Genomic DNA, 12,241 nt, shown 5'->3' with positions numbered 1-12,241 from the left:
GTTATTCCATAACAGGATGCTTTCTCTATTTGTTTTTTTTTTACTCTATATTTATTCTGAAACCCAAAATGATGACAGCAAGGAAAATTATGTGAACAAAATGGGAAGGGGGTTAGAAAGCTATTTAGAAGTTACTCCTACATTGAAGTTACATCAATGACAGCTACAATTAAGTTAAAAAACCACAATGTTGGGAGTCTAAATTCCCTGAAAAAGTTCTTAGGATTGCTGCTGGATATACAAAAAGTGACTCCAAGAATTGAAATATGTTCTCTATATTTTGTCAGCTTTGTGGAAGGCTGGAAAATTTAGTGGGCAGGAAAAAAAAGATCTAACCTAAGATTAAGATAAAAAGCATGCAAAAGATATAATTAAGGAAAAATTTAAAAACAGGAGACAGAATTTTAAATACAAGTCTAAACAGTCAAATAGCTGATGGGAACTACAGTGAGTCAACCAGTCCCTCCCCCTAAACCTATTCCATTTCCACAAGTGCAGAAACACCTATTCTTCATTTCTTAGGTGAGATCAGATAATCTCATGGTCCCCATGTTCTGATCCTGAATGGTGTGACCTCTGGATCATCTTATCCAAAGCAGCCAAAAAGTCACATTGGTCCTAGACCAATTTTCAAAGGTAATTATTCTTTCTCTGATACCAGGAGTAAGGAAGGAAAGAATGAAGGGGAGGGAGAGATTGAGAGGGAGGAAGAGGTTAGGGGGGAGTGAGTAAAGGAGAGAGGGGAAATAATCAACACAAAGATCTTGGACTCAAAATTTCAAACATTGATTAGAGCAAATTTAGAAAAGGAGAATGGTTTTCTTTTGGCTGAATTCAGAGAAGTTTTGATTTCTAAGATAAGACAACCTGCTTTAGGACACTAGACTCTTTTACTGAAATATTGGAAATGTCCTAAAATCCATTTGAGCAATGCTGAGACATATCATGTATCGAGTATTTTATTGAATATCTTTTAAAAGCTGTGCATCTAATTAAACTCGACATTTGAGAAACATTTTTTGGGGGGGAAAGCCAGTCCAACTTCTTCAGGACAACATTACTACCCCAACAAAATGTAAATCATTTTCAAAGTTCTTCAAGCCACAGAACTTTGGCATGCAGACATAGGAGGTCCACAAACTTTTTCTATAATGGACTGGATAGTACATATTTGCTTCTGTGAGCCAGATGGTCTGTGACAACTATTCAATTCTGCAGTCGTAATGCAAAAGCAGCCACGGACAATACCAAAAGAGTGGGCATGACTGTGGTCCAATAAAACTGCTTATAGACACTGACATTTGAATTTCATGTGTCTTCTTCTTTTTATTCAAAAAAAGTATTTTTATTGATTTCAGAAAGGAAGGGAAAGGGAGAGACAGAAATATCAATAATGAGAGAGAATCATTGATCGGCTGCCTCCTGAACACCCTCTACTGGGGATCAAGCCCGCAACCCAGGCATGTGCCCGTGACCAGAATCAAACCTGGGACTCTTCAGTCGCAGGCTGGTGCTCTATCCAGAGGCAAACCAGCTTAGGCTCATGTGTCTTCTTTTGATTTTTTTAACCACTTAAAAATGTGAAAACTATTCTTAGTTCAAGGGCTATGTAAAAACAATCACTGGGCTCCAGGTGGTGCCTGGGCACTGGCTTGCTCACTCTCATCTAGACAATTCAATCAGTCAGAGAAGATTTTTAAGCTGTTTCACAAAATATCAGGCATTACTACAGAAAGTCAGAGTCAGTTGGGGAGCTTCATTTTCTACACACAGAAAGTTATCTCAACGCAGTTACTACTGAAATAATTCAAGAGGGGAACCCAGGGCACTAACAAAGAAAATTAAGTTTCTGAGTCCATTGAAAGATCTCTGAAGAAAAACAAATTTCTGGTCCTATAGACCATGAGTTTTTGATATGGGAAACTGTAATTTTACATTATTTTATACAACAAGAAAAGAATCAGCAATTTAACAATCAAGTCAAGGGAAAGAGTGGCAACAAGTTTTATACTCAGAGTAGAGGGAACTAACTGCAAGCTCCGAACAGGTTACGATCCAGAGTTTGGGAACAAGGTCAGAGTTCAGTGACCTCTGAAAGTGAAGCAAGTATCATCAAATAATAAAATTAGCTGTGTGCAAAAGTGACCTACCTGAAGAGATGGTTTGTAAGCCTGTTGCTAATGAGAAGGACGCCTCCAAAATTTCATCAGACACTAAAAAAACAAATAATCTGAGATAAACTGAGCGCTAATTAACCATATCAATCTATGGTAATGTCATAACAGAAGGATGGAGGTCCCCATGGAGAAAGACAAGCCAAAGATAAGAGTCTGTCAGTGTTTTTCTGCAGGGCAGGTGAAGGTGTGCCCTGGCCTAATCAGGGAGCCCTTCTTGCTTTGAGGAAAGATGGGTGCATCCAGCTACCTTGTTAAAGGAGGAGTCCTCCAGGGCAGACTCTGTACTTGCCATCCACTCTGGAATAGAAGGGCTTCCCAGACTCTCCTGAGAATCGATGCTCTGGCCAGGCCACTCCAGTGTCTCACCTGCCTTACAGATATAGCTGTCCTTGTAAATTAAGAAACTGGTATTCATATGTATTACTAAGTGTCTGATGATTTTGGTAATTATAAAAAGTCCCCCCAATCTCTCGATCATGTCCATGGTGAACTGATAAAAAACTTCACACAGTTCTCCCATGCAGTTTCTGAAACTGCACACTGAGGACACCACAAAGGGATACCTAACCATGCGGGGTCACCTTGATCAGCTACTGACTGCCCTTAAGAAGCAGGTAGAATACTTGAGAACATTGGGCTCTGGAGGTGGACTGTCTACTATGAACAAATTCCTGCTCCATCACTTCCTAAGATTTTTTAATCATCCTGAGCTGTTTCTCCATCCTGTAAAATAGAGATGAAGAAGGGATATACCTTTAAGAGTTGCTGTGAGGAGTAAGAGATCATGGACATGAAGCGCTTGGCACAATGCCTGGCACCCAGAAAGTACTTGACAAACAACAGGTGTTTTTTTGTTGTTGTTACTACCACTGTCTATTTTTTATTATTAACTGTAACAACAATGATAGCCATTTTGATGAATTCATTGACTCTGGGAATATTCCAGCAGTTGACCTTCACTCACAGCAGAGTTTTCCTCTGTATCTGAAGCTTTGGAGAGCATTTTCCCCTTCTTAGGGCACAACGTTCATTCCAGTTCAAGATCCTAAACAACTTATTCACCAGCTCTTCAAAGTGCAGAGCTGCCCCTCCTTTAACAGCCCCCACCTTGATCACAGGGCACACCTGCTCAACCTCATTCCCGACTTCAGACCAGACTCATGACAATTGCCTCAAACTTCCTATCCTTTTTCCTACAGAGTGTCCTTTTTCTCTTTCATGATTATAAAATAAGATCTCTCCAACATTACGGCAAGTGTACCAGCTACCAGCTCCTGTGTAAGGATTTTAATATTCCCTTACATATGGCAGATAGAGAGCCACCAGGGAAATGCAAATTAAAACCACAACTGGCTGTCACTTCACAACCTCTAGAATGGTCATAATAAAGAAAAAGACAGATAATAAAGGTTGGCAAAGATGTAGAGAAATTAGAACTCTCTTACACTGCTGGTTGGAACGTAAAATGCTGTAGTCCCTTTGAAAACCAGTTTAGAAAGCCCCCAAAACTTAAATATGAAGCAATCATATGACCCAGCCATTCCACTTCTAGGTAAATATGCAAGAGAACTGAAAACATAGGGCCACACAAAAACAAGTACATAACTATTCAAAGCAGCATATTCATAGCAGCCAGAAAGTGTTAGCAACCCAAATATTCACTAACAGATGAATGGATAAACAAAATGTGGTACAACCATACAATGAAATATCATTTAGCAATAAAAAGGAATGAAGTACTGATTCATGCTACAATAAGCATGAGCCTCAAAAATATTCTGAGAGAAGCCAGACACAAAAGCCACATATTGTATGATTCCATTTATATAAAATGTTCAGAATTGGCAAACTTAGAGAGACAGAAAGAAAATTAGTGGTTACCAGAGGTTGGAGGGGTTGGGAGGAAATGGGAAGTGACTTTAATGGATATGAAATTTCTTTTTAGGGTGCTGAAAATGTTCATCAAAGTGATTGTGATGATGAATATACTAAAATGTACACATTAAATAGGTGAGTTATATGGTATGTAAATTTTATCTTCATAAGGTTGTTATGCAATAAGCAAAAGATAAATGTTTGCCAAAAGAACAATGACAAATGACCTGGAGAGGAGTGTGGAGTCCCTGGGTCAGTAAGAACCATGGTAATAAGACAGGCAATTCATGAAAATGGGCTGAAGTATTCCCTCAAAACCAGACTGCAAATATGTATTTAACAGGCACTCAAGTCAAACATCTGTTAGCTTTTCATGTGACTCCAAAACATTTTCATGACCTAGCTACAGACCTTATAAAACAGTATCCTACAAATATACATTTATTTAATGTTTTGGGTGGTTGTTTTTTTGGAGTCTGGGAAACTCCCATATCAGATCTTATACTACATAAGCTACAGAGTTAGCATAACTATCAAATTTAATTAATTCATTTATTTGATAAACATTTATCATATGCCTACTATATGCCAGGCAGTGTCCTAAGTGTCAGGAATGCAAAGATGGCTGGGATGCAAGCCTTCCTCTCAAAGAGCTCACTGCACACAGTGAGCTGTGACTTACAATGCAGAGTTAGAAGAACATGTGTGTGGCTGCAAATGAAGTAAGTGCCTAATAAATGTGTTTCAATGCAGATGATGATACAAAACATTTACAGGGCAGTGAGCATCAACCCTGTAGTGACCAGTCTTCCTGTAGAGTAGCCTACCTGTTGACATGCTCCTCCCAGTCCTCTGGTGGGGGAGGGGCGTCTGCATCAGTCCTGGCGAAGATGACGTGCCGTTCACACTCATTCATCACGCTGCGTGCCTTCTGATTGTCGTAGAGTGGCATGGGGGTGGATGTGACTGTCTCCACATCTATTGGGACGTCTGACTCGCTGTAAACAGGTGAGAAGATAGGACCAGGCCACATGTACTGTATACAACACAGATGTTTAACAATCATCTGGTTGCCAAAAATATCTCTTTAATATAATCAGCTTTAAAATATGCACAAGCACATTATATCCACAAGAAAATTATGGTTCAAAGTCATCTTTCCCACACTTGTCAAGTCTCTGCCCTCTGACACTCTGATGTGCTAGGGGACGTTAAGTCATTTTTAAATAACTATATGCAAAAAATAACAAATAGCTATTTTTTAAAAAAGACAAATATATTCCATAAGCAAATAGTTGAATGCCTATATGTGCTTTCCAATACAACTATAGGTCACATGAAACTATTTAAAGTAAGAAAAATTGCCGAAACCGGTTTGGCTCAGTGGATAGAGCGTCGGCCTGCGGACTGAAGGGTCCCAGGTTCGATTCCGGTCAAGGGCATGTACCTGGGTTGCGGGCACATCCCCAGTGGGAGATGTGCAGGAGGCAGCTGATCGATGTTTCTCTCTCATCGATGTTTCTAACTCTCTATCTCTCTCCCTTTCTCTCTGTAAAAAAAAAATCAATAAAATATATAAAAAAATAAATAAATAAATAAAGTAAGAAAAATTACACAGCGTTAAAAATTCAGTTTCTCAGTCAGACTAACCACATTTCAAGTGTGCAACAGACATATATGGCTGGTGGCTACCATATCGGATGCACAGGTATTGAGCATTTCTATCACTGCAGAAAGTTCTGTGGGACGGTACTGATCTGAGTTTTAACTATTCATACAAACTCTCCCCTTCACTAGCAAGTCAACTGGTAGTAACTATATGCTGTAAAAGCCCATGATTGTCTAAGACAGATCCCTTGGAATGTAGACCCTCAGCTATTTAACTCACTGTGAAAAGGGCCTAGAATAGAAACAAATAGAAATGGACATCTGAAGAATCTTTCATATTTTATTTTTATATTTATATGTGTGTGAGTATATATATATACATATATATATTTTAAGATACTCTTTTTTTTTCAGTTTTCTTGTACTTTATTGAAGTGTCCTCTTTTTGTTTTTATTGATTTCAGAGAGGAAGGGAGAGGAAGAGAGAGACAGAAACATCAATGATGAGAGAGAATCATTGATCGGCTGCCTCCTGCACGCCCCATACCGGGGATCAAACCCACAACCCAGGCATGTGCCCTGACCGGGAATCGAACTGTGACCTCCTGGTTCATAGGTCAACACTAAATCACTCAGCTATGCAGGCTGGACTGAAGAATCCTTCATATTTTAAAATGTTAATGAAATCCTAGTACCATAGGGTTCTTCACTGCACCAACTGTCACCCCAAGTACTATGCCAATGAAACTGGTCTGTGGTTGTCTACCAAACATCACTTTCACTTTCTGACGTTGATGTTTTACTGCATGCATTCCCAATGGCTGGGATAATTACACCATTCTGAAATGAAGAGGAAATCATGTGCAGCTAGATTGGGTGGCGGGTGAAAGAGCTGATTATCTTCTCTGGACCAGGCACGTGTGCCTCATAAAGAACTTAGACATGTGTGCCTCATAAAGAACTCTTGATTCCATCATTCCTACATATCCTCCCTGAGCTTTCCCCAACTCAGGGCACCACCCAGCTGCTCAAGCCAGAAATCTAAAAGTCATCCTAATATCACCTTAGGCCTTAACCCTGGTTCCTTTCCAATTCAGCACAGCAGGTCCTGTCGACTCTACTACAAAATAAATCTCAAAGCCATCCATGTTTCTCCATCTGTACTATTGCTGCTCCTATCCAAGTTATCATGACCTCTTGCCCCCTCTACTGCAATGGCCTCCTAGCAAAAATTCAGTGACCTTTTAAAAATATAAATCCAACTTCTCCCCTAGCTCCCACTTACATCCCCATTGCAACCATATTTCAGACACAATGGCCTAAAATGAGTTCACAGAACATGCCAAACTCCCACTTTCAAGGGCTATATATATGGAGACGGTTTATTAGAGGGAATAATTTTCTAAGGACTGAAATAGCCAAGTCTACAGAACCGCACTTTTAAAAAATACAAGATACAAACACGGGCGTTCCAATGTTAGCAAGAAGCTATTACATAACTAGAAAACAGAGGTAAAATTTTCAATTCTACATAAAGGAGCCTACGAGTTATGCCCCAAGCCAGAGGCATCAAGATTATGCTGAAAAATTCCCTAAAGTCAGAGATCCTGTGCCCCGTACAACAAAAAAAGCCAACAAAATGGTGCCATCCTTAGGAAATGAAATAAAGACCACTATTCTGTATGTGTTTAAAACACATATCATAGTAACTCTAGCTCATTAAGGCTCAATGGGGGATCTAAAGAAGCAAAATATAAGATCTCTATTCCCCAACAAACCTAAACCTGTGCTAGAGGAAAGATTAGACATTAGATCAGATTAAAACAAACAAACAAAGCACTGACTGTGGGTAGCTCAGTTGGTCACAGCATTGTCCTAAAGTGCCAAGGTTGCTGGTTTGGTCAGGGCACTCACAAAAATCAACCAATGGATGCAATAAGTGGAATCAATGTTTCTCTCTCTCCCTTCCCCTCCCCTCTAAAACCAATAAATAAAATTAAAAACAACAAAAAAAAAACCTCTTCCCCAAACAGTTTATAAGATTACGAAGGGTGTGATTTGGTCATCAAAACAGACCAACAAATCTTAAAATATAGTTAGAACACCTTAAAGCTCAAAAGAATTGCTAAATAGGTTTATTTAAGCCAAATGTAACTATATCACCTATTACATACTAAATTTATGAAAAAAATGTCTGCCCTAGCTGGATTGGCTGAGTGGATAGAGCATCGGTCCGGGTTCGATTCCGGTCAGGGGCACATCCCCAGGAGGGGGCATGCTGGGGGCATGCAGGAGAAAGCCCATCAATAATTCTCTCTCATCACTGATGTTCCTCTCTCTCCCTTTCCCTTCCTCTCTGAAATCAATAAAAATATATTTTAAAAAATTCCTTATCCTGTAATTAGTCCAGCTGAAAATACGACCAGACCTAAGAAGGGTTTAGATCACCCATGGGTGACAGTTCTGAAACAAGCTAAGGGAGAAAGCAAGGTCTTGGGAACAGACTCCAGCTAAACTTTTTGGGTGAAGCCAGGAAAAGTTTATTGCTGCCAGTGTCGGGGCAAGCCGGCACACTGGGCTAAAGGAATGAGTCTAATCCTGTGTGGCAGTTTTTAAGTCAACTGCCTTTCAGTCTGTTCTTCATCCGCTAAATAATCCTCTCCCATTTCCTCTTTCCATACAAATCCTAGTACCCACATGGAACAGGCTGTTTACTTTCTCTGGAACATCTTGCTTTCCTGGCAGATGTCTTGAATGCCGATGTCCATACAGGCCTGATACCCGAGCACCCCCGCCCCAACCCCCCAGTAAAGTCCTCTTTAATCCATCTGACCACTGCCCAGCGGGGGCCACCGCAGCCCTTCCGAGAGGAGCCCAAACTCACATGGTACTTTCATGCTGCCTCCGGGGAGTAACAAAGAGCATGCGCGTGGGCCGGGCACTACTGGCGTCTGGGTGGGCACTCCATGGCTTGGCATAGCTATGATCCAGAAAGACCAGGTCCAGCTCCCGTTCGTGCACCGAAAGCTGGAAGAGCAGGGAGGTGCCCATGCGCCGCGCCGAAGACTGGAAGTCCCTCTCCACGCCCCGGTGGGCCATGTCCGGGGAGGGGCGGCCGGTCAGAGAGCAGCCGTCTGCATGCCGGCCACCTGCGGCGGGAAGCGTGTCAGCGCCAACAGGCCACCCCTCTCCCAACCAGGAGCATCCCGCAGGCTCCTGACTTTTGTCACAACCGAGACGCCCGGGCCCTGCGCTCCCGCACCACCCCGGGGAGGCTCCTGGGTCCCACTCCGCCCTCGGGAGGCTCCGGCACCGCGAGGCTCCGCGCAGTCTCCGTGCGCCGGGGGCCGGAGGCCGGGGCGGCGCGGGCGCACGGCTCCCTCCGACAGACGCGGACTTGCTCGGCCGGCGCCTCCGCTCGGAAGGGCCGAAAGGCTGCGGCAAACAGCACGGTCACGGGGGTTCGTTCTCCCTGAGCCACGGAGCGTCCTGCCGCCCCTCGCCGTCCCGAGCTCCCAGGCACCCGCTCCGGCGGGGCAGGCGGCACGGGCCTCAGGGAGGCCTGAAGTCTGCTTTACGTTAAGTAAAAGTTTTGCAACAACTTCCTAATACTCTGGCGTTTTTAAACGGACAAATGAGGGCTCCCTCGCGAAGCCCGTAACAAAATGCCACCCCAGGAGGACCTCGTCCCTACCCGGGTGGGCGGGCCCCGCAAACCGCCCGGGACAGCGGCCGCCCCCGGGGTCTCGCCCCGGAACCTCCAAACCCCCCGTGCAGTAGGCGGGGCTTATCGCTCGCACTTCGCCGGTGAAGACGCCGGTGCCGAGGGGAGGGAGCGACTAGGCCAAGGTGACCGAGAGTTCGCGACCAGGCGGCGCCGCCTCGCCCCCGTCCGGCCCGGTGGCCCAACACGACCGGCCGCCCCGGCCCGGGATCCAGCCCCGGGTCCCCGAATGCCAGGGAGCCCCGAGGCCCTCGCTGGGCCCCCGCCTGCCCCGCCCCGGGCCGCGACCCCCAAGGCCCGCCACGCCAGCGGTCCTACCTCCCTCACCCGCAATCCGCGGGCCGCGCGCTAGGCCCGGGCGGCTCCCAGGGCGCGTGCGCGTTACCGCCCCCAAGCTCGGCTCTCCGGGCTCCGAGCAAAACGCGGAAACGGATTATAGCCTGAAAGGGAGGATCGGGAGGCGGGAAAACCCGGAGTGGATGACTGTGCGCCACAAAGGCGGGGAGCGGAGAGCCTGCAAGGCGCGGATCTCGGGATCGGATCTCCGAGGCAGGTCAGCGCCCAGTCCTGGATCCGCCGCCTGCGTTTTCAGTGGGAGCTCGAGGGCCAAGGAGGATGCTGGCTCTTGCAGCCCCAATCCTTCTGCCCGCACCCCAGGTCCCTTCGCCCCTCACCGCTGCCAGAGCAGGCCCCCTGCATGTCCTTGTCAGGAATGTTACTCTTAAGAAACTGTCTAGGGCGGGGGGATAAAATGGACACATATGTAATACCCTTTGTAATACTTTAAGCAATAAAAAAATAAAAAATAAAATAAAATAAAATGGAACAACCAAGAAAAAAAAAAAAGAAAAGAAACAACCATGCCTTGCCGGTGTGGCACAGTGGTTGAGCATTGACCTATGAACCAGGAGGTCACGGTTCCCTTCACCGTCAGGGCACATGCCTGGGTTGTGGGCTCCATCCCCAGTGGGGCGTGCAGGAGGCAGCCGATCAAAGATGCTTTCTCATCACTGAGGTTTTTATTTCTCTCTTCCTCTCCCTTCCTCTCTGAAACCAATTTAAAAATATGTTTTTAAAAAGAAGAAAGAGAAGAAACCGGTTTGGCTCAGTGGATGGAGCGTCGGCCTGCGGACTGAAGGGTCCCAGGTTCGATTCCGGTCAAAGGCATGTACCTTGGTTGCGGGCACATCCCCAGTGGGGGGCGTGCGGGAGGCAGCCGATCGATGTTTCTCTCTCATCGATGTTTCTGATTATCTCTCTCCCTTCCTCTCTGTAAAAAATCAATAAAATATATTTTAAAAAAAAAAGAAAGAAAGAAACAATCACAAGAAAAACAAATAGAAAGGTAAAAAGTTGCTGTGAGCCTAATCCAGTGATCAGCAAACTCATTAGTCAACAGAGCCAAATATCAACAGTACAACGATTGAAATTTCTTTTGAGAGCCAAATTTTTTAAACTTAAACTATATAGGTAGGTACATTGTTATTAACTTAATTAGGGTACTCCTAAGCTGGCCTTTGCTAAAAACGTCCTCAATCTGATTGAGGTACTTTTGTTGAGGTCGACCCCTTCCAACTCTCCCATCCACACTCATCTTGTATACTTGTTTCGTCTATCTCCTTTCCGAAAACCGACTTCTGCACATGGGCCACGAAGTTTCAATCGCACTGTATGTGCGTGCCTGCCTGTGGTATTTTGTGGAAGAGCCACACTCAAGGGGCCAAAGAGCCGCATGTGGCTCGAGAGCCAAGGTTTGCCGACCACTGGCCTAGTCCATTAAACCCTGGCCAGCGTGGCTCAGTGGTTGGAGCGTCAACCCAGGCACAGAAGGGTCAGGAGTTTGATTCCCCGTCAAGGGCAAGTACTTGGGTTGCAGTTGGTTGCCTGGCCAAGCGCGAGACAATCCATCTATGCGTCTCTTTCACATTGTTCCTCTCCCTCCCTCTCTCTCTCTCCCTCTCTCTCCTTCTCTCCCCCTCCTCCCATTCTCTCTGAAAAACTAATGGAAACTGAATAAGGATTAACAACAAAAATAGAGCCTATTAAGAATAAAGAAAGAGTACTGCTTGTGGCAAGATTAAAAATGGCGGCAGAGTAGGAGGATGCTGCACGGACATGCTCCCAGGAACAAGCTGGAATTACAACTGAAATACGGAAAGGCTTCCTGAATAATCAATGGAAAACTCACAGGGGAGAACCCTGATATCCAAGGACCGAAGGTGCAGCCGGCATAGAGACTGGTAGGAGAGGCAGAGGGGCGACCCACAGACAGCAACTGAAGTCCCAGAGAGATATCTCAGCTCGGGGTGTGGGGGTGGGGGTGCTCCTGAGAACTCTGGGATCTAATCCCAGAGCTGGGCTCCCCAGCAGAGAGCACCAAACTGAGGAGGGTACCCACATAACATCTAGCTGTGAAAAGCAGTGGGGTGCTGCCTGCCAGGGAGTGGCAGCTGAATGTTCAGGCACCCTCTTCAAGGGCCAAGGCACAAACATTCCCTGTGGAACCACCCACCTTGTGCTCTGGCAGAGGGAGGGTGAAGTGGACTGGAACTGTGAGAGCAGAACCCAGGAATGGGCACTCGGGGGATAGAGCTCAGAAGACAGACACCCCAAGTTTCCTCAGCTCAGTCATTCCCTCACACAGCCAGAGGACATCTTTCCCACATAGACATCTGCCTTTCCTGGGGGGGTGGGGGGGATAGACATCTGCCTTGCCTGGGGGGATAGACATCTGTCTTGCCTGGGGGGATAGACAGTTGACACACCCTATTGGAAAACACCTTGCCCTGAGGCCGATTAAGAAATTAAAAATAACAAGTAGCCTCCAGGCAGAAGCAACTGCCCCACCCTGTTGAAA

General features: G+C 45.3%; 1 protein-coding gene across 2 annotated transcripts in view; it reads right to left on the bottom strand.

The window, feature by feature from the left end:
- KANSL3 (KAT8 regulatory NSL complex subunit 3) overlaps nt 1-9,738 on the bottom strand; it is a 38,759-nt gene extending 29,021 nt beyond the window's left edge. Inside the window, exons 1-3 of one of the 2 annotated variants that reach the window (XM_081101349.1) lie at nt 9,703-9,738; nt 8,545-8,809; nt 4,880-5,050 (exon numbers count right to left, since the gene is read on the bottom strand). In XM_081101349.1, coding sequence (XP_080957475.1) covers nt 4,880-5,050; nt 8,545-8,759 — 386 coding nt within the window. In that variant the 5' untranslated portion in view covers nt 8,760-8,809; nt 9,703-9,738. Of the gene's footprint in view, nt 1-4,879; nt 5,051-8,544; nt 9,251-9,702 lie in introns of those variants that run through there. The other variant, XM_081101348.1, reaches the window with a different exon arrangement.
- Between the last annotated feature and the right edge of the window lie 2,503 nt (nt 9,739-12,241).

This window comes from Myotis nattereri, assembly GCF_964212035.1.
Source record: "Myotis nattereri genome assembly, chromosome: 10".
NCBI classification, from domain to species: Eukaryota; Metazoa; Chordata; class Mammalia; order Chiroptera; family Vespertilionidae; genus Myotis; species Myotis nattereri.
Note: the sequence above shows the minus strand (reverse complement) of the source record. Positions and strands in the feature narration are given on the sequence as shown.